This window comes from Lepidochelys kempii, chromosome 14, assembly GCF_965140285.1.
Source record: "Lepidochelys kempii isolate rLepKem1 chromosome 14, rLepKem1.hap1, whole genome shotgun sequence".
NCBI classification, from domain to species: Eukaryota; Metazoa; Chordata; order Testudines; family Cheloniidae; genus Lepidochelys; species Lepidochelys kempii.
Window position 1 is genome coordinate 15,461,456 of NC_136393.1, and position 25,531 is coordinate 15,486,986.

Here is a 25,531-nt window from a genome sequence, read left to right on the forward strand (position 1 = left end):
CAGCCAACAGGGAGGGAGAATCTAGTGAGATAAACGCTCCTCCTGGAAGGGATGCCAGGAAGAAACAGCCTGAGGGAGGTAAGCAGGGCAGAGCAAGAGCTGTAACACACGGCGGGAACACGCCCCTTGAGTCTAACACATACCATGCTCAAGGGCTAAGGCAGTGGTGACACCAGGAACGGGAGGGAGCGGCTCCCTGCCCCTCCTCCCCCCCCCCCCCCCCAAGCACCCTACCTTCTTTAGCACATTTGCCTTGTACAAGTTGGACATTTTGCTGGTTCTGAAAGCCTCATACTCCATCTCCACGGCACAGGCGGGAGGGTCTGACCTGCAACACACACTGGGGTCAGTTCAGGCAGGACACTGCTCTCCACTTGAGAAAGGAGTGCTCATGTTGGTGAAGTGTCTCCCGCCAGGGTGAAGAATTCGCATCCTTGGGGTCAGGGTCTGGGTTGGGTGAGGGCTGGGATTTAAGCCTAAATGTGTAAAAACTGGAGGTGGTGGTCAAGGGGCCGTTTTAGTGCCTGGCCGGGGCATAGCAGATTTACCTCAAAGCACAACTCTCTCCTCTTGCACATCTGGAGATTCTCTGGTTTGTGTGGGTCTGCATGGACTTTGTGTAATACGCTCTCCCCCTCTGGTGGGGCAAAGGGGAACAGCAAGCCCTGGAATCACCATAAATGGAGCTCGTGGGACTAGAACCCAGGAGGCTCGGCACACTTTCAGGGGGGCTTGGTGATGCTCTGTGGAGCTGAACTCAGCTGCGGGGCCCAGCAAGGAGATATGAATGGGGATGGAGGGAAGAGCACTGCATGTCAGGCTTCTCGCAGAGCCCCAGAGGTGATTCACTGACAAGGGTGATCATTGCACACAATGATCTTGCAGAGCAAGGAGAGCCCTGCTATCAAGACCTCCTCTCTCTACCCCTTCCTGTGCCTTGTTTAATACCCATGTTCTGTTGGGGCTGCCTTCTGGTTGCTGCTCAGAGCTTCTACCAACATCTTCAAGCAGTGTTCTCGGGCCTAAAACCAAAGGAGAGAGAGAGGAGATCCTCTTGCAGGAATGACACTGCCTTTCTCCCCCACCCCCTGAATGGACAGGAAGGAGCAGGCAGCATCTCTGGCCTGTCTCAGATGAAAATTACTAGCAGGGGGGTGAATTCACGCAGGCCTTTCCTTACCTTGACCGTGAGTTTGGAGATTTTCCGGCTGGCGGCGTCTTTCAGGGGGCAGCCTGCATCTACCAGAGAAGTGATGTTTTAAAAAGAGATGCTCTCCACCATTCCTTGCCATACCACCCCACCACTCTTACCGGTCTTGATAAGTTCAAGAACAGGGGGAAGCTGAGGTTAGAGTTCACCGAGGTGAATATGTCTGTGTCACAAGCACAAGACTTGCTGCTCGTCAAAGAGCTCTGTCCCAGCGAGCCCCTTTCAGGGCCTTCAATTCTCAGAAAAAACAACCTCATTCGGGGGGAGATGGGGAATGGGGGGAGTTGAGCAGAGCAACATATTCTGTAGAGCAGTGGGTTTCAACCAGGGGTACGTGTACTCCTGGGGGTACTTAGCCATCTTCTAGGGGGTATATCAACTCCTCTATATATTTGCCTAGGTTTACAAGAGGCTCCATAAAAAGCACTAGTAAGTCAGTACAAACTAAAATTTCATAGACAATTATTTGTTTATACTGCTCTATAGACTATACACTGAAATGTAAGTACAATATTTATATTCCAACTGATTTATTTTATAGTTATATGGTAAAAATGAGAGTCAGCAATTTGTCAGTAACAGTGTGCTGTGACATTTGTGTGTCTCATTTTCTAAGTTTTTCAGTGAGGTGAAACTTGAGGGAACCCAAGACAAATCAGACTCTTTAGAGCGGTAGAATAATCTCGAAAGGCTGAGAGCCATTGCTGTAGGGCACCCCTTTGGCCTGTAGCAAGAATTCTGTGCTCAGGTTTGACACAGTGGCCAGAACTGGGATATTTAAACGTGGCACAAAATTAGAGAGGCTGAAAGCCCAGATCAAAAGGTGTCCCTCTGGGGCAGGCTGTATCAGAAAGATGCAATCTAAACTTGATCTGAACAACCTCAGATTTGGGCTTAGACCGACCTCTTCTAGCAAGGAGTTCCACAGCCAGGGACCCACTGCTCTGGTCCTGGTGCCCAACAGTTGGAGCGTGGGTTGATTCAGCGGTGTCCTCTTTGTGGAACATCCAGCCACAGGGGAGGACTAAGTTGCATTCTTTGTTATTCCCAGATATTGATGTTACGTAAGGCAACCAGGTTTTTCGCAGGAGTGGGTGGGTGAGATTCTGTGGCCTGCGTTGTGCAGGAGGTCAGACGAGATGATCATAATGGTCCCTTCTGACCTTAGTATCTATGAACCACAGTGTTCCCCTTCCCCATGGAACTCTGTCACTGATCGAGACCATCTGGTAAAACTATAAAGCAATGGAGAGATCTACCTGGAGGGACAAAGTCGTCTTTTTCTGGTTCTTTGCCCTGCAGGAAAAGAGAGAGAGAGAGAGGTCAAACATTTCCATCATGAGCAACATATATGAAGGACTACAGAGAACACGAGAGACTCTATACGCAGCTCCTACCACCTTTTCCAGGAAGGATGATGCCAAAATTATAAAGATGTGGGAAAGGCAGCAAAAAGGACAGAAGAGACTGGGGAGCAGGTAAGGGTTGAAACGCAAAGGCCAGAGGGGCTGATTGAGGCCAGTCAAATATTAGATATGTTAAAGCAGACAGGATCCCCTTGACTAGAGTAGGGCAGGGGCCAGCTCGTAAATAACATCAAGGAGATTTTCTTCACATAAATGGGAAACGGGAAGGGGGATCAAACCCATGTAGTATAGGCAACAGTTGGAACAATTTATAGAAACCAGATCAAGCAGCAGCAAGGCACAAGGATGGATGCAGCAACAGCTACCATTACGGAGCTGAGGACAATACAGACACAGTACTGCAACAGCGATGCTAGTAGGAAATGCAGTTTAATGGTCAGAGCAGAAGACTACATGGGGCGTCTACATGAACAATTTGTTTGCAGTAAGCTGGGATGTGCATCTACTCCGCACTAGCCTGAAAACGTCCCCAGGGACCCTGCTGCAATGCATTAGCAGTTCATTAATGTGCTCTGAGCTCATCCCATTTCAGAGAGGGCTAGATCAAAGCACATCAATGAACTGTTAATGCATGTCAGCAGGGTCCACACAGTTAGTTAGTCTGTGGCAGGCTAGTGTGGGGCAGATTCACACCCCAGCTTGTTGGGAACTAGCTGTTTGCGTAGACAAGCCCTAGGAGATAGGACTGCTAGATTCTATTTCCAGCACTGGCATTGCTCACTGAGACACCCTGGGCTAGTCACTTAACCTCTCCATGCCTTATTACACCATGCTGCAGATGGGCCAGAGTAATGCTTACCTGTCCTCACAGTGGTGGGGTGAGGCTATATTCATTCGTGTTAAAGCACTGAGATCTGGGGCTGAAAAGCTCCATAGGAAGATGACGTATTATCATTATGATGCTAGAGGTTCAGAGGGCTAAATATAGATAAGTCTACTGGTGAGTTTCCGAGTTCATTCCCCTGCTCCAGTAACAGTCATTAAATCCCCTGTGGGGAGATGGGTGGGGGCAGGACATGGAGGACAGGAGTTGAGGGAGGGAAGGGGGAAGAATGAGGGACAGATGGTGTCATTTCTCTGCACTGTTGTTTTTTATCTTGGCAGCCTTTCTTTATCTGTCTGTGCTGGGGTTTATCCGGCACGGCAGAGACACAGGCTGCTGTACTTTCCACTTCTTCCTGGAGCAGAAATGCAGGCTTCAAGTTTATCAGACACTTATCACCTAGCTGGATGCAAAGTTACTATTCACTCAATTATCTGAACCCCGTGGACTGATCAGAGACCCTGAGCTTTTGGGGTTTTAAAATTACAGGCCTTGAGAGAAGTTTGAAGAGGGCCCAGCATAATTATTTTCCAAAAAAGGTTCCATCTATTATATGTAACAAGCTAGTTCCCTTTATGCCAGTCTCCATTTACAAGAATCCCATCACTCCCCAAGATCCTTCACCTTTTTCCATGCAATAAGTTGTAGAGGGACAGGAGCCATCAACAATCTTCATAGCACATCCTCCCTCTACTCTGCCCCTTACCAATGGAGAGATCTCCATCTGCAAATCGGTCGGAGGGCCAGCTGGAGATGCATCCACCATCCAGCCCTCTGCACCCCCAGCCTCTGGAGGAATCCTTAGAGGACTCAGATTGCGCTAAGTTTTCTGCAGAGGTCACTTTGCACTGTGGAATGTTAATGGAAACATTTCCAGGAAGCAGGAGGAATAGTCAGGTGGCTCCTGAATCTGAGCAGATGGCTCTGACTTTTGGTGGAGCTCCAAGGAAGATCAGAGGGACTGAGGTGGGAGGTGGAAAACACCCCCCAGACAGAATGGCTTCAGGACAAATTAGTTCAGGAAACTGTGGAGAGTCTTCCTCCTCAGAGCACCCCATTCCACAGAAAAACTGGCATGAGAGAATCTGGTCCAGAGTTTGGAGACAAGGCCTGTATATCTGAATTTAGTAAAACTAGAGAGGCCTATGCTAGCTCTCAGATTTACAGACTTCTGGTTCTCATTTGCCAACATGTCCATTCGATAAAGCCTTTCTGGGTGATCATTACACCATTGATCGTCCTGCTGCTAGTCACAGGAAGCTGCTATGTCTGCAGTAGAGGCAGGTACACTGCACAGAGGCCAGAAGCCCTCGGATCTCTTAGAGAAGGGATGTCAACTCACTTTACGCAGATTCATCTGCTTTTTGTAGAAGTTGTACCACTCCCGTTTCCGATTTTCCTCACTGGCTTCATCCCCACTCCCACGGTTTTCTTCGTCATACCTGGATTAGAAGGCAGGAGAGTTAGGAGAGGAATACAAATTCTTGCAGAGGGAGCAATAGCTGGTCTAAAGGCCTTAGAAAACCTGAATCACATCAGGAAGGTGTTTTCTAATTGACTTTTAGGAACACACCTTAGAGCTCAGTTCTGCCACCCTTAATCAAGTTGAGCAGTACTTCCTCAACTAAGAGTCCACTAAAATCAACAGAGTGAGTAAGGTTGGCACAGCTGGGTCCTCAGTGACCACTACAGCTTTGAACAGAAGGTACAGCCAAGCAGCACAAAATCAGTGAAGTAGGTAGCAAGCAGTGCCCTATGTTAAAGCAGGTTTCAGAGTAGCAGCCGTGTTAGTCTGTATTTGCAAAAAGAAAAGGAGTACTTGTGGCACCGTAGAGACTAACAAATTTAGTAGTTGAAGTGAGCTGTAGCTCACAAAAGCTTATGCTCAGATAAATTTGTTAGTCTCTAAGGTGCCACAAGTCCGCCTGTTCTTTTTATGTTAAAGCAATAGCCTTTGTCTTTGGAGTCCTGGGTTCCAATACAGTAACTCCTCACTTAATGTCGTTTCATTGTTACCTTGCTGATCAATTAGAGAACATGCTCGTTTAAAGTTGCTCCCTTATAATGTTGTTTGGCAGCCACCTGCTTTATCCACTGCTTGCAGGAAGAGCAGCCTGTTGGAGTGAGCTGGGGGGGACTTGGAACCAGGGTGGACCGGCAGCCCCCCTACCAGCTCCCCGCTCCCCTAAGTTCCCTGTGCAGCAGCCGCCCAGCAGGCTACCATTTGCTGGGTAGTCCAGCTGTCCCACCCCCACTGCCGTGTGCTGCTCCTGCCCTCGAGCTGCTCCCGGGAGCCTCCTGCTTGCTCTGCGGGGGGGATGGGGGGAGAAGGGGGCAGAGGTGTGCTAATGTCAGGGTGTCCCCCTCCCCCCACTCCTGTACCTCATCTCCACAGAGCACAGGGGGACATGACAGGGCTCAGGATGGAGGGAGCTTGCTATCAGCAGCTGCTGTCTCAACTTGCTGATCTACTTAAAAAGGCAATGTACTTAGAATGGGGTCAGCATACTTAAAGGGGCAATGCGCATCTCTCTCACACACAGGGTGTGTCTCTGTCTCTCTCTGCCATGCTGTCTCCCCTCCCTCCATTCATGCTGCCTTGTAGGGTGTGACGCTACATTAACAACAATGTGTTAACCCTTGAGGGCTCAGCCAAGTGCTAGTTCATTATTTAGCAGTAAGGCATTCCCTGGGAAATATCCCACCCTGTGACTTCACCACCTCAACCAAGCTTCACAATCATCGTTGCTGTGTATTGTTTAAAACTTATACTGCGTGTGTGTGTGTGTGTCTCTCTCTCTCTCTGTATATATATAGATAGATATAAAAATATAGTCTTTTGTCTGGCAAAAAAATTTTCCCTGGAACCTACCCCACCCCAATTTACATTAATTCTTATGGGGAAATTGGATTAGCGTAACATTGTTTTGTTTAAAGTAGCATTTTTCAGGAACTTAACTACAACATTAAGCGAGGAGTTACCGTACAGCTCAGGGTCACTAGTAATTTGGCCTCATCCCACTGCCAGTGTCATCTGATGAATGAAGCTACCAATCTGTGTCAACCTGTAGAAGCAGAAGGCTAGAACGGCAGTCAGTGCTGCAGATCATGACAGAGCTGTATAGGTAGAAGTGTGCAGAGAAGCTTGCACCGTGTCTGACCACATGATGGCTGTAGCCCAGCAATGCTAACAGCCTTTTGCTTTCAAACACAAAATCCCCATGCAAAATAGGAGTTACAGATTGGGGAAAAATTAATAAATAAATATTATTATTATTATTATAATTTATTATTAATACCACAACCACCACCATCCCAAATGTGTATAGCACCATCATCCAAGTGTGCTAAGCACTATATAAATTTAATCACACTTCCCAACACCCATCTCCGTTTTACAGATAAGGGGAAACGGAGACACAGAGGTTAAGCAACTTGCCCTAGGTTAGTGAGTCAGTGCTAGGACTAGAATCCAGGAGAAGTCTGGAGCTAGCCACTTGATTACAGTCTCTCTAAAGTCTAGTTCCTCCGTCTCCCAGCTCAGATGCAAAATTTAGGTCAGGTCCTTGAACCAGCTACATTCTGTGGGATCATCAATTGTTCTAGATCAGGCTTCGGCAACCTTTCAGAAGGGGTGGGCCGAGTCTTCATTTATTCACGCTAATTTAAGGGTTCGCATGCCAGTAATACATTTTAATGCTTTTAGAAGGTCTCTTTCTATACGTCTAGACTATATAACTAAACTATTGTTGTATGTAAAGTAAATAAGGCTTTTAAAATGTTTAAGAAACTTTATTTAAAATAAAATTAAAATGCAGAGGCCCTGGACCAGTGGCCAGGACCCGGGCAGTGTGAGCGCCACTGAAAATCAGCTCGCGTGGCGCCTTTGGCACGTGTGCCATAGGTTGCCTACCCCTGGTCTAGATGATCTGAGGACAGCTTCTGGCTCCCAGGGATATGAATCTGATTGAGCCAGCCACAGCGTATGGAAAAAAGTTCCTGGCCTTGAGGCCATAAGTGAGAGGAAAATACTACACAGAAATATCTGCTGAAATTAGGAGCAGCAAGGCTGGCAGCAGGGTAGTCCAAAGAGGAGGAGCTCCACCCTCCCCAGCAGAACACGCCGCAGTCTCTGGGAGGCTCAGCAATCAAATCCGAACCTGCTAAAGCCTCCAGAGCCTCTCCTCCCTCCTTCATATAGCTCTGGGTCATAGGTGTCCCGAGAGGAACCTGTGGGTCTAATGCAGGTTCTGCTCCAGCTGTTGCTGATAAGCTCCAGGGAATCCAGCTGCTTTTTCACTGCTCCTGAGTTCTTGCAGTAATCACAGCACTTGTTACAAGGGGGGGTGACATCTCCAAAGTACTTTGCTATGGCAGCATGGCGACATCTAGGAGATGAGAGAAAGAAGGTAACAATGACATGCTGATGGGAGAACAATTACTGCAAGGGGGAGGTAAAGTATGGGGGGCAGGGAAGGGGTGAAAGCAGTCTCGGAAGATACCTAATACTGCAGATCAAATCTGCAACATGGGGTGGGGTGGGGAGGGGAGGGGAGAAGAGGATCACCATAGCAAGGGCAACATGGGGCTGTCCCAAACTCATCTGTTTTGGGCTTTTCAGGAGGGCTTTTCAGGAGCTTTCAGCGTTGACCTAACTCCCCCACTGAAGTCAAGGGGAGTTTTACACTGACCTCCATAAGAGCACGGTCAGGCCAACACCGGGCGCTTTTGAATACTCACTCGTTAAAGGCAGTGCCACTGCAAACAGACAGCCACCCCAAACCCCCAGGTTACACACACTGTTACCACACACCCCAACACGCTGCACAAGCAGAAATTCAGCTCCACTTACCCTATGTGTATGGAGCGCTCAGTGGAAGGGGAAAATAGGCCTATTCGTTTATTCATACTCCAAAGACTACTCTGTTCTGAATTTGGACCAGGGAGATCGCAAAGGCTGCTGAAACAATGGAAGAGCCAGAGACGTTGTGGCCGTGGATTCGTCAACACCTTACTACCAAGTTTAAGGTAAGTCTGACTGAAAACCCACAAGTTTTACTATGGACTTTTGACAAAGCTGAGCCACAAGATACAGCCTTGAGTCAGTCTCACAGAGAGGTCCCCTACACTTGTACTAGTTCTGGTCTCTCGGATAAACATGTTCCATTTTAGAGCCATTTGATCAGTTTGGGGTTCTGAGATAAACATGTATTTCGATCAGTTTTGCTGCACAGACCCTCACTGTTTGGGATAGGTCCACAGATCACACATTGGTGAGCTTCTCATTTATTTTACGTTACAGAGATCACAGTGGTAATTCGAAGGATGATAGGCTCGTTCTTTTACCCAGCTGGAGCCTCTCAGCACAGGTAGACACTTGCATTAGTGGAGCTTGAGCTAGTGGCAGTCTAGATGTTGCAGCTCTGGCAAAGACTAGGGCTAGCCACCTGAGTTCAGACCCTGGGGGGTCAAGCCCGAGTTGCCACAAGGTCCACACCACTATTTTGAGTGTACTAGCTTGAGCCGAGCAAGTGCAAGTCTGTCTACCTAGGCTGGGAGGCACAGTCCCAGGTAGAGAGCAGACATACCCCTCCTGGGGGACAAAAGAGATGGCCAAATCTCCACAAGGATTCCACAGGCATGTTAGTGAGCAATGAAAACCAGGCCATCTGCTCGACAATATTGCCCAACCAGTTATACTGAACTAGCAACCAGGCATGTGAGGGTGGCCAGCAATGTTCCCTCTAATGTTTGACAGGCCGTGTGCGTAAAAAATTTCTTCTGTGCAAATTGTTGTGCTTCTGTGCACGCGGTGTTTCGCCGTGCACGCGCGGTTTAGGATCTGCGTGCGCACGTACACAGCTTAGAGGGAACAGTGGTGGCCAGATATTCCAGGGCAGATAGTTTAGCTCCTCAAGATGTGTCTATATTACAGTATACACATATGTGCTCAGTAACTACAGGGGCAAGAGAAACCCCCACTTCCAAAAGCACCCCATGCTTGAACTGGTGAAAGCATCATCTGATTTGGCTAGAGAGGGCAGAACCAGGCAGTCCTCTTTTCAGGTAGATGACGGGGAATGAGGCTGTTTTTGAAACCTAGCATTGCAATAACTGAACAAGTGTGCCAGGGCTGATGGGAAAGGTGGGGAAAAGGGGATTATTTAAAGAAAAAATTAACAAGTGAAACAAGATCTATATCCAACATCAACTAGTTCCATTTTCCAAGCATATTGTATCCCCTTGTCTTTTAGACTGTAAGCTCTTAGCAAGTGTCTTGTCTTAAACATATCTGTAGTGTCTACTACTTGGAGCCCTGAATAAATAGTGATGTAACTCTTACATAGAACAGGCTTGATTTAAAAATACCCACTTAAAAAAAATCACCTACTACAAAGCAAGCAAGCTCTACACGTGTGTATGAGAATGCAAAGTATGTTCTTAAGGGAAACTCTATATCCCTTGTAAGCCCATGCTTTGCGTTTGCCCTCAAATTGCTCCCAGATAGTACACAGGATCACATTAAATATATATATCATGATACAGTTTAGAGTAGACAAACCGTAGTAGGAGTGATGAATCTACACCCACAGTATTTGAAATTAGGGCTGTAGATTAATCGCAGTTAACTCATGCAATTAACTCAAAAAAATGAATCACGATTAAAAAATATGAATCATGATTAATCGCAGTTTGCGATTACATCAACAATTGCATTGTTAAACAATAGAATACCAATTGAAATTATTAAATATTTTTGGATGTTTTTCTACATTTTCAAATATATTGATTTCAATTACAACACAGAATACAAAGTGTACACTGCCCCCTTTTTATGATTTTTATTATAAATATTTGCACTGTAAAAATGATAAACAAAAGAAACAGTATTTTTCAATTCACCGCATACAAGTGCTGTAGTGTAATCTCTTTACCGTGAAAGTGAAACTTACAAATGTATATTATTTTTGTTACATATCCGCACTCAAAAACAAAACAATCAAAACTTTAGAGCCTACAAGTCGACTCAGTCCAATCGCTAAGACAAGTTTGTTTACATTTACGAGAAATAATGCTGCCCACTTCATATTTACAATGTCACCAGAAAGCGAGAGCAGGTGTTCGCATGGGACTTTTGTAGCTGGCATTGCAAGGTATTTACGTGCCACATATGCTAAACATTCGTAGGCCCCTTCATGCTTCGGCCACCATTCCAGAGGACATGCTTCCATGCTGACGACACTCATTAAAAAAAATGCGTTAAATTAAATTTGTGACTGAGTTCCTTGGGGGAGAATTGTATGTCTCCGGCTCTATTTTACCTGCATTCTGCCATATATTTCATGTTATAGTTGTCTTAGATGATGACTCAGCACATGTTGTTCATATTAAGAACACTTTCGCTGCAGATTTGACAAAACACAAAGAAGGTACCAATGTGAGATTTCTAAAGATAGCTACAGCATTTGACCCAAGGTTTAAAGAATCTGAAGTGCCTTCCAAAATCTGAGAGGGAAGGGTGTGGAGCATGCTTTCAGAAGTCTTAAAAGAGCAACACTCTGATGCGGAAACTACAGAATCCGAACCACCAAAAAAGAAAATCAACCTTTTGTTAGTAGCATCTGACTCAGATGATGAAAATGAACATGCGTCAGTCTGCACTGCTCTGGATTGTTATCAGGCAAACCCGTCATCAGCATGGACGCATGTCCTCTGGAATGGTGGTTGAAGCATGAAGGGAGATATGAATCTTTAGTGCATCTGGCATGTAAATATCTTGCAACACCAGCTAAAACAGTACCATGAGAACACCTGTTCTCGCTTTCAGGTGACATTGTGAACAAGAAGCAGGCAGCATTATCTCCTGCAAATGTAAACAAACTTGTTTGAGTGATTGGCTGAACAAGAAATAGGACTGAGTGGACTTGTAGGCTCTAAAGTTTTACATTGTTTTATTTTTGAATGCAGTTTTTTTTGTACATAATTCTGCATTTGTAAGTTCAACTTTCATGATAAAGAGACTGCATTACAGTACTAGTTAATTGAAAAATACTATTTCTTTTGTTTTTACAGTGCAAGTATTTGTAATAAAAAATATATAGTGAGCACTGTACATTTTGTATTCTGTGTTATAACTGAAATCAATATATTTGAAAATGTAGAAAACATCCAAAAATATTTAAATAAATGGTATTCCACTATTGTTTAACAGTGTGATTAATCGCACAATTTATTTAATCGTTGGACAGCCCTAATTTTATCACAAAGGAGTAACATATTAAGCTACACATTTTTAATAAGAAAAACAGGAATGGAACATGAGAACATGGGCACAACATAGATGTTGGAAGCTTAATTTTTGTGATCCTGCATTTAATTTATTTGTTGGTCATAGGAGGCTGGAGGAAATCTGACTTCCAGAGCTTTCATGCCCTCCCCCATAAGCTCTTTATTCCAAACCTATTCAAGATCTATTTGCAGGGCTTTCAAGTGTCAACAACAGGGTTTGAAGTTCCTTAAAAGCAAACAGTGCTCACTTAGGAAACATCTACACTACAGCTGAGAGACTGCTTCCCAGTCCGAGCACAGACACACACTAGCTCAGCTTGAGCTAGCATACTAAAATTAGTAGGGTAGCTGGGGGTAGCATGGGCAGTGACTCAGGCTAGACACCCAAGTACAAACCCACCTGGATCCCCTAGGTACGTACTCAAGTAGCTAGCCTATGTCGCTGCCCATGCTACCCCTGGCTACATGGCTATTTTTAGTGCTCTAGCTTGAGAAGAGCTAGCGTCTGTCTGTCTCTTGTGCTAGAAAGCTTGCTCCCAGCTGCAGTGCAGACCTGCCCTTAGCTAGCTGGGCACACACGGGCAGCAGTGAAGTGCAGACTGACATTTTCTCGAGGCACAATTTTCAAATAGCCATAATTTTGTTAAATCAAGCAGACACCAGCCCTCAGTGAGGACTACATTTTTGCTACTTTTCTCATAGACCTGCTTTTGCCAAGTCTAAAAAGGTGTGATTGGGATTTTTTTAGAACAGGGAACATTTTCTCAAGTGCCTCACTTTCCCATACATCAACAACAGTTGCAGGGATTTTGCTCAAAATCCCCCCTACTATTCTTGTGTGTTTTTTGTATTACCATCCTGCTTATGAGCTTGAGTCACAAACCAGGACCACCATGTGCTAGGTGCTGTACAAACACAGAACAAAAAGGACGCTCCCTGCCCCAGCGAGCATACAATTGAAGTACTTTAGTTCTTTTCTCCCTTCTCACACATGCACCACTTCTATCTACTACAGCCGGACCATGGAAATGGATTAATGGCTAACTGCTTATTATTAATTTGTATATAGTATCTGATTTATTGTGTCTAGCACATTTTGGACACATACAATATAATTACTATGAATGTATTTACACAGCACATATTTCATATATATATATATTTCAGATGCATGGCTTGCTTTTGAATATCTAGCCCTTGATGCCAAGTCTCATCTTAAAGTTATAACCCCCTCAAACAGTTGACAACACTGGGCCAAGTTCTTCTGTCAGTTACAAAGATGCAACTTCAGTGAACTTACTTCACAGGGCATCTGCGTCGCACAGCAGACTTGAGCTTGGCCTCTAACAGGCTCTGCAACTAAAACACAAATTTAGAAGACAACTCTTCTATTATTAGAGGGTTGAGCGGGGCCATTTTGTCTTCTCTACCAAAAGCACTCCAGCTGGCTTGGCAGCTTCAGCAGCAAAATGGTCATAGAGGGAAAAGTAGTATTTCCTCCATTAGAAACTACCTTTTTAAGGCAGGTCTGAATGGTGACATCTACAAACAGGTGCATGGAAAGGGCGTGGGGGCCGGGGGTTAAGTCTGGATTCCTGGCCAGAAGATGGCAAGGAATCCAGCAGAGTATCTGTTGGCTCCAGGCATTTCAAACAGACTCTGTTAAGAGTCCATAATGACTGCCTATTCATTAACTCCCTTGCAGCCCAGGGGTTTTGATTTACCAAGCAGAAAACACAGCCAAGAGCTGGTGAAGAAACTAAAGCAGCAGGCTCCAAACAAGCTCAGTGCAAGCGTGCGTGCTGAAGTCAGAAGGAACACAGTACTACCCAGGTAAGGGGATTGGGACAGTGAATTAATTGTACTATGAGCCCAGGTCACTGAAAGCTGAATAGGGGCTACTACAAAGATGGCTTTCTATCCCCCTGCAAAGCAGCACTGACTCATTCTGGTCCTGAATTCAGAGAAAGAGTTCTTTCACAACCAGGGAAAAAAGGGAGACACATTTGAGTCTCTCCCCCTACCCTTCCAAAAGAACGGCAGGGTGCTGCGGGTCCTGCCACTGCAGCACCATTACAGAAATGTCAAAGGCCTTCTGTGAGTCAGTTCTTTGTTTCTCAAAGAGAGAAAGAAGTGAAGGCATTATTCTCTTATTAGTCAAACACACACCACTCCTCTTGGTGTTAAGAGTGAAGCATATAATAGTGGCTGGTCATGCCTCCCTCCCTCCCTTCCCTCACAGAGCTTTAGTGACAGGGTTAGGAGGGAGGGGAAGATGTTGGCATGTACATTTAACCCCCTAATACCAACAAACAAGATTTTGCCCTGGAATGCTGTGGCAAAGAACAGAGGAGCTCTGAAGCCATTGGTGTCCTGTTAACAGCCAAAACCTTAATGCTTCAGATGAAGGCAAAACAAATAAAATACAACAACACCCCTACTTTACAAACAAACTGGTAATTGAGTGGTTCACAAAATTGAAGAGTTCATTAAACCAAACATCTCAATTGCAGCAGGTACAGTGCATAAGTTGCAGTATGATGCACTGTACCACTTTCTTCTTCTCCTTCAAGCCACTACAAAAATTTCCAGTGCACTGAAGGAATCAAAGTGTGAAGGAATGACGACTTGTTCCTCAGAGACCTCACTTGTGTAATGTGATTCATTCCCCCGGCTGCGAAGCAGGGTTCGTATAACTAGTGTTCACGAGATTGGTGTTTGTAAAAAATCGAGGTTCTGCAGTACATAGCTAGTTGTGCAATGATCTACATGGCGGAATAGCCTTCCTTGGCTCCGCACGCAGTTCATTTTTGCCTTGAAGCAGGAGACTTGGTTATACCCATTGTCTCAGACTGCATTGTCACAAGTGTTCTGAAATTATCCAGCTCTTTAAAAATTCAGCCACAGTATTTCTCTCTCTCCCTGCAGCAAAGAGTTCCATAGGTTGACTCTATGACAATTTTTTCTAAATGTAGTCACCTTTCATTTCACTGAGAAACCCCAATTTTGTGTTAAGGGACAGAAAGAAAAGCTAACACTGAAATTTCAGCAACATGACGCGAAATGTTAGTGAAACCCGATCACTGCAGACATGATGATAACGAGGATATTCATCAGAGTTCAGTGCCTGGCCTCTCTTTTCTTTATGCCACTGTTCTTGTCCAGTGAAGAATGTTTCAGCACCTTATCTCAAACTAGAGAGGGAAGATAAAATACCAGGGAAAGGTGCATTTATCTTAGCATAGCTACTACCTGCCTTTGAAAAGATAATGCATCTCCAGTGAGATACACTAGGGAGGAATGCCAGGTCTGCTGAACTAGGGATCCCAACCATTTGGGAGGCGAGGTCCCCTTGAATGGAGCAAACCATCACGACAACTCAGGAATGAATGAATAAAAACCAGTAAGACAAATTGTACAGCTAGTTGCCAATTGCTGGGGAAAAAAATGGGGGAGGGGAGATCTTATGGGTACCACACACAAGCAGAGCGAACAATGTACTGGTAGCAAATAAGCGTCAACACTCCTTTGAGGCCGGTAGGTATTATTGCCCTCAGTATACAGAAGGGTAAATTGAGGCATCAAGAAGTTAAATGACTTGGCCAAGGTCACACAGCAGATACATAGCAGAGCCAAGAAAATAACACAAGACTCCTGCCCCCAAGCACCACATCCTAACCACAAGATCATCCTTCTTTCCTAAAGGAAATGGCATTGTCATTTCATCCCCTTTATTCCCAGCTTCTTCAAAGAACACAAGAGAACAGTCCATTCCCCATTGGGAGCCAGCAGGAAACTGGACAGCATAAAGAAAGTTAATTGCTTTAACATGCAACCGAACTATTGAAAGGAAATCAATATAACCCCAACCCAGACTACTCCAGCAAAAGCCGTCATTAATCGGAACAAAGAAGAGACCTCGCTGGCAAGAAGATACACAGGAAGTTTCCAACAAGTGTTGGCACCGTGGGCTCCGCTCTAGACAGTTAGTACCAGTTGCCAGGCTCTGCTTGTGCTCACTTCTCGCCTCCCTCCCCAGCACACATGTAATACGAAACCTCACATCTCCAGAACGACCAACAACAAAAAAAAAAAGAGCTCAGGCAGAGACAGCAGCTGGCTGTCAGCAGCAGAGTGGAGAGGGGCCAAGCGAGGAAAGAACCCCAAGCCAGAAAGGGGCAGGATGGGGGGAGAGAGACGTGAAGTTTAAGAAGACAGAAAAACAACAGGCGGAGGAGGACAGTCCTGCGGCACTGTTGGGGTAAGGCTGAGTTGGTGCCTGGGTTCATTCCACCGTAGCATCTCAATAGCAGGAGGGTTCAGCTAGTCAGCAGTAGCTCAAGCTTTTGTAGCTGTTTGCATGGCAAATTGTGCTCAGCCATTGAACAGGGTTTGCTAGCCTGAATTTGGTTGCAAAGGACACTGGGGGGAGGATGGTGAGAGCCAAAAGCTTTGAGGAGTCAGGGAAGCTGTGCTACAACAGAGTGTACCGAAAGCAGCTACTGCTCACTTTTATCACATACATTGTCAATAACAGTTTGAAGCAGAAGGGAGTAACTTTTAGCTGATTCGCGAGCATTTAAAGGGCTGTATCCTGTGTTCACTTCTTCAGTGGAGTTACAGGGAGTGCACGTCAGTGCAGAACTTGGCCCTTCCTATGAGCAGGATCTGCCACAGGGCATTCTTTGCACATGTGTTTTCATGTGTGAGTACTTAGTTTAGCCAGCAGCTTTGGTGACTCCCTGCTCAGTGGGAGCTACCAACTTTGGCTAGTGTATGTCAAACCACAGCAGAGAATTCTACCTAGAAGAGCTCTCAGCTGGTGCTGAGTTTTATCCCCTGAACCCTGAAGCAAGCAGAATGCTCAGAAAACAAAACCCATTCAGAGAAACCAGCTTACTGTGCAAATTAATATAAACGTCTGGGCCCAGTGGAAATAAAGGGGAAGCTTTTACACAGCTTCCAAATGGAGATCTGCAATGGTAGCAGGAGCAGATTCTGGTCTGCTGTCCAAAACAGCACCAGAAACCCACAGCTCTGGCAGAGAACACCAGGTCTCTCAGCCCATGTCTTACTTAACATGAGGCTGTGGGGTCTGAGCACATTTTGATCAACAAGGGAGGGAAATGAAACAGAGGAGAAAGAGTCCCAAACGCACAAGAATAACCTCGAGCCAGCCTTGCTTCTAGCTACCAAAGTGCCCTCCCACCCCTTTCCTTCACTCACCATTTGTCACTGCCAAAGATGTAACCCCATGAACCCCTCTGTTTTCCCCATCTGAAGCCAATTATTTCTCAATGCTGTTTGGAAGATTTTGTAACCCTTTGCATTGAGCTAACAACTGGTGCGTTCTCCAGAGAGAGCTCAAAGTTCAGCTGTTTACAAACAGGCAGCAAGAGAGACAGAAAGCCAGTTCTCCCCAGATGTTGCACAGATATAGGAATGTGAAGGATCAAGTACTTTGAGCCTCTCCTTCTATTTCCCTTTGGATCCTGCTTATTTGGAAAGGGTGGTGCATCTTACCACTCGCCTGTCACGCAAAGAATACAGCAGAACCACTTGGGTAACAGCACAGTAAATTACTGGGCCCTCCTCCTCTCCCAACTAGTCTGAATTCCAGAGACTCATTAGCGGTTCCTTGAAGGGTCTGTGGTTTACATTTGTTTTTAAACATTACAGTTCAGATGGCTTCCAAACAGAAAGAAGAAGAAAAAAAGCAAAAGAAAAACAAGGACAAAAGTGGGAGAGAGAGAGAAACAGGCCAAATTTTCCTTGCAGTGAAAATCCTAAAGGGTTATGACTGGGGGCTTATCCAGCAGCAGAGGAGGAAAAATAAGCAATACGAAACGTGTGTCTGGAAGTAGGAAGGCAGAGGCATGGTTTACGTTACTGCTGTCACGTAGCACAGAGGCCTCTTAGCCTGTATCAAACATGACAGATCTATAGAAAGGCCTTTGCTGGAGGCCAAGTGTACAATGGGTTAGTACACTAGCCATTCACCTTAGAAAGCAGAGGCTTAAATCTAAGCAAGTGGGAGGGGGGAAAAAAAAGTGATAAAACAATTGATTTTAGTCTGCAACACAAACCCACCACAACAGAGTTTGCTCAGGACAGTCGCAGGACTGGAATAGCCAGGGGAGCTGCTAGTCAAAACTGAGGTGTGCTAAGAGTGCCAAGGAAGGGCAGCGCCTGCCCATGCCCTTACTTGACACAAACTAGTACAATCGTTCCTCCCACACCATCAATTTCATAAGCTTCACACTTCACCCATCATTTAAATTGCTTCTTTCAAGAGATCAGATGTAGGTGCTTCAACTTCCTGGATTTTCCAGGTCCCTACAGCCAGCATGGCATTCTGGTTAGGAGTAAATGGCACATTTCAAAACCCAAGCTGGATTCATTCAATTTCTGAGTTCTGGACAGCGCTGTGCAAATAAGGACCCAGGTGTAATGGAAAGCAGCTAGAGAATGTGTTCCCAATATTGTGATGAGGCATATGGCACTGAGATTGGCAGAAAACCTGTGTTTCCTGAAGTGGCTATTTACTGGGCTTTCATAGACCTGGACACACACTCAAACATGGTACATCTCATTCTGTCAGCTGTCCTTGAAAATAGCTGTTCTAATTACTCCTCAGTCTACTACAGAGCCGAGACCCAAGCAGCAGTAACTACAGAACATCAGAGACCCCACTTGTTATTCGCAGATTTATTTTTAATACAGCTTGTCCTTTCAGCAGGCAAGTCACAATCCCTGTGCCTCAGTTTCTCCCATCTGTAAGACAGGAGTAATAATAATGACCTCTCTCAAGGCGCTTCATTCATTTACGATTCTCAGATGGGATGTGCTAGAGAAGGGTAGAGGATTCTTAAGAGCTTTATAGAAGTTCCCGACTCAGCGGTCTCAATATCAATTTCAGACTCTTGATTGATATTTCAGGGAGTTCAATGCCTTCCCATGATCCTGTCTCACATTAGTTAAATATGAGGTGGCTTGGGCAGGACTGGGGCATCTTTACTGCTGGGAAACCTGGCTCCACTAAGTGGACAAACTAGACTGCAGGCTATCTTGACTATTTGGGTACCCAATCAATTCTATTTTATAATCTGGAGGGGAGAGCTTCAGATTTTTCAACCTTGGCTGACAAGGTCAAAGCTCTTCTCCCATGAAATTGAACCACAATTTACCAGCTTGTGCACATGTGGGTGAAGTCTGAATTCTCTAGAGCTGGGAACTATTTTTTCCTGCCAGTGAATGAACTATTGGCCTCACTGGTTCTGACCTCTCCTGTTATGGACACAAGACTTGCTTGTGGGCTGTTGTGAAGATCATGCGGTTGGTCAACTACATCCATGCCAGCAAAAGCTGCAGTAACAATGCAATATCGCGGGTGGATTTCCTCTATTTCTATAATCCCTTTAATCTTAAAGCATGTTGCAGATTTAAACTAATATATAAATCATATACAGGGATTATTTCATCTCCTGCCAAAATGCAGCTACTATTTAACAATGCACGGCAACATGACGATAGTTTAGGAACGGAAGTGGAGAAGATCTTATCCATTTGAAGCCAGAGCAGTAATTCAGTAGAGTACAAAGGAGTTACCACACTTAGAGTTAATCCACGACACCACAGCTGAACACCTACTCTTGAGAAAGCGATCACCAGTCAGAACCTTCATTTTAAGCCTCACTGGGAGGGCAGCCCCTTCAGCAGTATAGCACCTCTTTTCACCATGCTGGGGTGGACTTGGCAGATTCCCTGCCAAGCAACCAACACTACCTGCCTACAGCTCCTACGCATTCCAGGGGCGTTTACCATTCCAGTATTGGACCAAACTCACCCTGCTTATCTTGTGTGACTTGATGGGGACAGATCATAGCACACAATGTTTGCGTTAATGGCTGCAGACAAGAAGTCTGAGAAAACATCTTAAAGAAAACATTAAAATGGAGTCAGAGATAAGTGTGTGACAACAGACAAACTCCTTGCTTGGGAGCATCAGGTAGTCCCCCGGAGCCCGCCATTCTGCACCCCTGGCCCCTCTTGTTGAATTGTGAGGTCTCAAATGGCTGCCACTGTGGGATCGGAGGTGAAGAGGATGCCGGTCTTCGGGCAGAATCAAAGATCAACATGACTAGGAAGTGCTGCATTAGAACTACGTGTGCTAACAACAGACTCCCCAAAACTTCATCTCAGGGTTCAGAAAGCAGCAACAGCAAAAGCCTAGAAAGGGTTGCTTGCAAGAGGACATTGAAGCTATTTAGTTAGAAGGATTTTGACAAGAGAAATAAAAACAGCTAGTGCTGTGTAAACATGTGGCTAGGCAATGACAGGGAGTGGGCGTAAATAAGCTTACTTTCATCCTAAACAGTGGTACAGCGACTGCACACTTATGAAGTATATCTAGTTCAAAGGTTATTTCATTTTGTTTCATTACTGCAACAACAGCGGAATAAAATAATAGTGATACACCTTCCATAGCACTTTCCATCCGAAGAGCTCAAAGCCCTTTAGAAGCATTTGTGTTAAACATTGTCCCATTTTACAGATATGGAAACTGACGAACATAGTACTTACGTGACTTACGCAAAAATACGTAGTGAATCAGTAGCAGAACTAGCCTGAACCCATGTTTCCTGACTTCTAGTCCTGTGCCCTAACCACAAGATCATCATCTCTCTTTCTCTCTTCCTCGCTATGCAAACATACATTACTGAAACAGCACCAGCATTATGACTAACCCATGGCTTAGTCCTCAACAATAAGTTTAGCCTCACCTGCCCTCCCACACACCTACTTCTCCATGCAGAGGATGAAAGCACAGAAGAGGAGTGTATCTTGTTAAAGGGAAGGGTGTTTAAACTGTATACATTCCACAAATAAATTATTCATTCATGGAGACCGAACCAGTTTAAGCCAGATACCAGAATCTGGGCCCTATGGAAAGTCGACCACATTATGCAGCCTTCATGCTTGGTCAAGGTCCAGCCGTGCGCTATAGCCAACTTACAAAGGACGTCAAAGATGTGACACAGACCGCTGGTTCTCAGTCCCAAAAGGCTCTAGCCAAAACAGTCAACCTGAGGTGCCTAATGTTAGGCACCTAAATAAATGTTCTTATTCTCAGAAATGCCGAATAGCCAGAATTACCAATCAAATCAATAAGAGCTGCAGGTGCTCATCAGCTGAAAGTCAGGCCACTTACTTAGGTACCATATGACTGTAGTCTATTAAAGCAAGTTGGAAAGATTTGGCATCCAGGGCATTTATGGCAATTTGCACAGCTTTACCCAACTGGCACTGTAGGATGAATCTGCGTTAAAAAAAATAAGGTAGTACTTTCTAGGCATCACCTCAACCTTAATCAGTAACCTGTGAGAGCCCTGAACACAGGCAGTGCCTTGCTAGTTTAAAATAACCTGACCCGTGCAGCTGAGCCACATGCTGCAAACCAAATGGACGTCTTTCTGCATTATTACTGTGCTTGTTCTCTTTCCAAGCAAGACTAATGCCTTGAGCTCATGGTAGGTTCTACCTCCCTTCTGAAACAATATGAAGATCTAAAGATTTGATTTACTCAGTTCACTTCCCTGCAGTGTGAATAGGAGATCTGAAGATTTAATCCCTTGGCTACAATGTAGGGTTTTGTTGCTTTAAAGAGGAATTTCTCAGAAATGAACAGTCAGAATAAAAGATGGTTGGAACCATAACTTTCCGACTGCCATGGCAGGCTAGAGGGAATGCTCCAAGCTGCCTGCTGTGAAGCAGTTCAGGGTGGTGTTTGCTTTGATTTTTGTTTAAGTTTCTCTTTTCCTCCTCTCTCCCCTTTCGTCCACCTTTTTTCATTTCTTCTTTACTATGTTTAGGTACAGCTGTGTGAATGCCCAGTCATAATAAGACGTTTTACTCCGTGTTGCAAAGGCAGGAAATGTGGACATTCTGATTTTCTCCTGTAATGAGCTCCAAAGTCTTGCCCCTGTTCCCAGAAGAGCACTGGCTTCTGCTCTCATGTTCCTGTTCCCAGTGAACGTACTACTGAGGGAGGTCAGCTGCAAAGAGATACACAGAGATGGAGGAACTGTGACATGAAGAGGTTGATTTGCCCAAGATTAAACAGTCCATTGGTGGCTATGCTTGCTATAGAATCCAGGAACCCAATTTCCAATGGTCTTCTCTAACCCCCAACAACATTCTATCCTTGGAAAGTAAACTGCCAGTTAAAGTGGGGACTTCAAGCCAGATGGGGACTGCATCTCCAGTATCATACAGAGATCACCAGCGGCCAAACTGGTTTCTTCTTATCATCTGAAATGCTGTAAAGTAACGGAGTGAGAATAACATCAGCTACTTTCCTTTGTAAACAAGAACAGAGTAATGGAACTGTATCTTTCACAGAGAAGTGTCTGTTTTAATAATTATCATTTGCCCTGATCCTCAGTACCACCTTTCATCTGTTACTGTAGGTCTTCTGCAGCTTCTTTGAAAAACAAGTGTACTAAATGAATTAATCTTTATAACTCTTTTGTGATGTCACTAAGTATCATTGCCCTTGTTTTATAAATAAGGAAGTTGAGGCCCAGAGAAGTTAGGTGATTTGTTCAAGGTCACACAGTGAATCAGTGGTAGAGCTAGGAATAGAACCCAGTCCTTCCCATGTGCTAATCCTGGAAAAATCCTGGCCCCCCTGAAGCCAATGGGAGTTTTATCACTGGTTTCGGTGGGAGTAAGATCAAGTCCAAGGTTAGTTCTGAGCAAACAATTTATATAATTGGTGGAATGGAAGACTGACAGACAGTTTTGGTTTGTTTGTTTTTTTTTGGGGGGGGGGGGGGAATGGAGGCAGGGAGGAGAATAAGTGGAAGAGGGAATTCTGCAAAGTTGTTTGGTTCTGCGATTATAAATCCTGAAACGCTGTGAGTTTCTGGAGCTGGCATCTCACTTAGTAGAGTGGAAAGGTATTTACTCCCTTGTTGGCAGCCAGATACTGCACCGCTGACTGCAGTTCAAACTTTCTCCCTGTAGAGTGTTCAAACCAAGATAAACAAGCAACATTCCTTGCAACTTTTAAACATCAGACTCCTTCACCCACAATGGTGTTAGATAGCCTGACCAACAGAACACCCATTGCTGAGGAAAGAAAGTCAAGCCAGGATCCTGGTCAAACTATACAGACTGAACCCTACATTAAGCCATACAGTGTTACACCCATGCTACAGCAGTAATCCTACACTTCACACCAAAACTCTGGAGGTCTAGCTCATATCATACTAGCAACTCACTCCCCAGCCCAGGGCAGGGCACAGAAACATTTTTGACAGACTGTTTGCTGTGGGATCTTCCAGGCAGAAACACAAAGTGTTTTACCTCTAAAGCAACGATCAGAGAGCACAGACTGTTTTGCCTCTCCTCACGCTTTCCATTTGTTGGACTGGAAATCAAACTGAGACATACAGACATAGAATCCTGTAACAGTGCGTGAGGTGGAAGAAAAGCCACTAGAGGAACAGTTCGCTTTAGGCGTGGAGATCAATCCTGGAGAGAAATATTTAACCCTGGTTTGTGCAATGGCCATTGTGGCCTATAGGGTTAGCTTACCTTTATTATATTCACGGCTTTGCCTTCATTCTGCCTTTATTATATTCAGCAGTAATGCAAGGAACCTACAGGCCTGTATCCTATAAGACATTAGCTTCCGCAGTTATCACCAGGCTTGAGGCCTATAAGCTCTGGCACAGGTAAACGGCCCAATGGAAAACCCCAAGTATTGATTGGTAAGCTGAAAAAGAGTGTTTAAGGGGAAATCCCACACAAGAATGTCATTAGCGATGAATTGATGTACATGATAACTGGTACATAAGCTACCGTGCATACTGAACCATAAGGGTGCCAAGGCAACGAATTGACATATATGATAACAAATTGAGATCACTGATACACTAACCTATAGGAGAAGGACACCAAACATTAGCAAGGTAAGGAAATACAAATAAGGAAGAGGGGAGAAACCCCAACTGAATAAGAATCAGACATAGTGGTGTCAGCGTAACATATTAAAAAATTTGCATCCCAGCCTATGAGCAGTAGGAGAAAGATGTAGCCCGTGGGAGATGCCAGAATGATGGCCACTGGTGATGTGGGGCAAGGTAATGAGGAAGATGATGACTAACATTTCAGGTTGGTCTGCAAGGGATGGTGTAAGTATATGGATGTTCAGAGGTACATTCTGTAGTATCTCTATCTACCTTACTGGGCTGGAGTGTTTGTGACTGTGCTAAATGTTAATAAAATTATTGGTAAATATAGAAGAGTTCCTATAGTGTGAGTGTTGCAACTGTGCACATCAGGGTTCCCAACTACATAATAATTTGAATAACACTGGGCCTGATCTTAGGACAAGAACCCGTCAACCCTCAAAGTGATAACTGGGAACTCTTAAAAAGAAAAGGAGTACCTGTGGCACCTTAGAGACTAACAAATTTATTTGAGCATAAGCTTTCGTGACCTACAGCTCACTTCACTGAATGCATCCGATGAAGTGAGCTGTAGCTCATGGAAGCTTATGCTCAAATAAATTTGTTAGTCTCTAAGGTGCCACAAGTACTCCCTTTTCTTTTTGCGAATACAGACTAACAAGGCTGCTACTCTGAAACCTGGGAACTCTTAGTAACCTATAGATTTATTAATTACATTGATCAGGCTACATCATTTCAGGTCATAAGGCTACAACTGTGCTCCACTGCACCTACTCTTCCTACTGGACCTGGCCTCTCTTGCCACCTTGCCTTTTTCCCCCTGCCCCAAAGAACCCATCTGATTCTGACTCTTCCCTCCCCATAAACTCTGTAGCCTTGTTTTTAAAAGAACAAACCTGTGGATTGCATCCACATTCAAAATATACTGTTTTGCTTGGCAGTATAATATTTAAACCCAGCATGCAAAGAAAGAGCCAAGATCTCTCCCAAGTAATTGTTCTAAATGTACTGAAGGCTGAACCCAGAGCATCCACTGTGCAAACCAAAGCAGAAAGTGCAGCAGTGAATTGATTGTCTTATTTATGAAGCATTTTCTGTATCTCTGTTTGCTTTATGTCACCACTAAAGGCAGAAATTAACTGCACCATGAAGGACTCCCATAAAATAGTGTCAACTAATAGAATTTAAACAAGCCAGGAAATTTCAGTTGAACGATGGCATAAGAACCTTAACTCAGTCGGGGGTCCAAACACACACCAAACACAAGGTTTTGCATGTGTCTAACAAGCTGTATGCTTCTAAGCAGCCTATGATAATAATAGGCACAATGGGTTGAATAACTGCTGATGGGAAAACTTAAACTCAGTTTTGTTCATACTATACACGCTACAACATTAACGCAGTTGGACACCTTTCAGGGTTTGTCTACATGGGGAGTTAATCTAGAAAAACTATTCTGGAATAACTATTCCCAATTAGCTTCCTGCATGGATGCTCTGATGCTCTTATTCCAGACTAAAGTGAGTTGTTCCTGTTTAGCTTAAGGTTGCTGACACAAACATTTGGCTTGCCGCAAGCTAGGGTGTAAATCTACCCCACATTAACCTGTTGTGCACTAAGTGTCTGTGTGAACCCTACTAAGCACACTAACTGTTTCCTACTGTGCTTTGATATACCCTGTTTTGACATGGGAGTAGATCAAAGCGCATTAAGGAACGGTTAGTGCACATCAGCAGAGGCTGTACAGACTCCTATAGCACAGCAAGCTAGTGCAGTGTAGTTTACACCCCAGCCTGCCGTGAAC

At 44.8% G+C, this 25,531-nt stretch overlaps 2 protein-coding genes across 14 annotated transcripts in view; one reads left to right on the forward strand and one right to left on the reverse strand.

The window, feature by feature from the left end:
* RECQL5 (RecQ like helicase 5) overlaps nucleotides 1-25,531 on the reverse strand; it is a 59,218-nt gene that overhangs the window by 6,787 nt on the left and 26,900 nt on the right. For 6 of the 11 annotated variants that reach the window (XM_073310456.2, XM_073310455.2, XM_073310458.2 and 3 more), the window contains 7 exons: nucleotides 8,313-8,417; nucleotides 7,621-7,848; nucleotides 4,803-4,902; nucleotides 2,470-2,506; nucleotides 1,181-1,239; nucleotides 949-1,022; nucleotides 235-328 (listed from right to left, as the gene is read on the reverse strand). In XM_073310456.2, the coding sequence (XP_073166557.2) occupies nucleotides 235-328; nucleotides 949-1,022; nucleotides 1,181-1,239; nucleotides 2,470-2,506; nucleotides 4,803-4,902; nucleotides 7,621-7,848; nucleotides 8,313-8,417 (697 nt within the window). Of the gene's footprint in view, nucleotides 1-234; nucleotides 329-948; nucleotides 1,023-1,180; nucleotides 1,240-2,469; nucleotides 2,507-4,802; nucleotides 4,903-7,620; nucleotides 7,849-8,312; nucleotides 8,418-25,531 lie in introns of those variants that run through there. The other 5 variants (XR_012154767.2, XM_073310457.2, XM_073310459.2 and 2 more) reach the window with 5 other exon arrangements.
* Nucleotides 2,515-25,531, forward strand: part of SMIM5 (small integral membrane protein 5) — a 28,025-nt gene continuing 5,008 nt past the window's right edge. For 2 of the 3 annotated variants that reach the window (XM_073310468.1, XM_073310469.1), the window contains exons 1-3: nucleotides 2,515-2,688; nucleotides 8,404-8,488; nucleotides 13,455-13,582. In XM_073310468.1, coding sequence (XP_073166569.1) covers nucleotides 2,549-2,688; nucleotides 8,404-8,488; nucleotides 13,455-13,582 — 353 coding nt within the window. In that variant the 5' untranslated portion in view covers nucleotides 2,515-2,548. Of the gene's footprint in view, nucleotides 2,689-8,403; nucleotides 8,489-13,454; nucleotides 13,583-15,492; nucleotides 16,011-25,531 lie in introns of those variants that run through there. The other variant, XM_073310470.2, reaches the window with a different exon arrangement.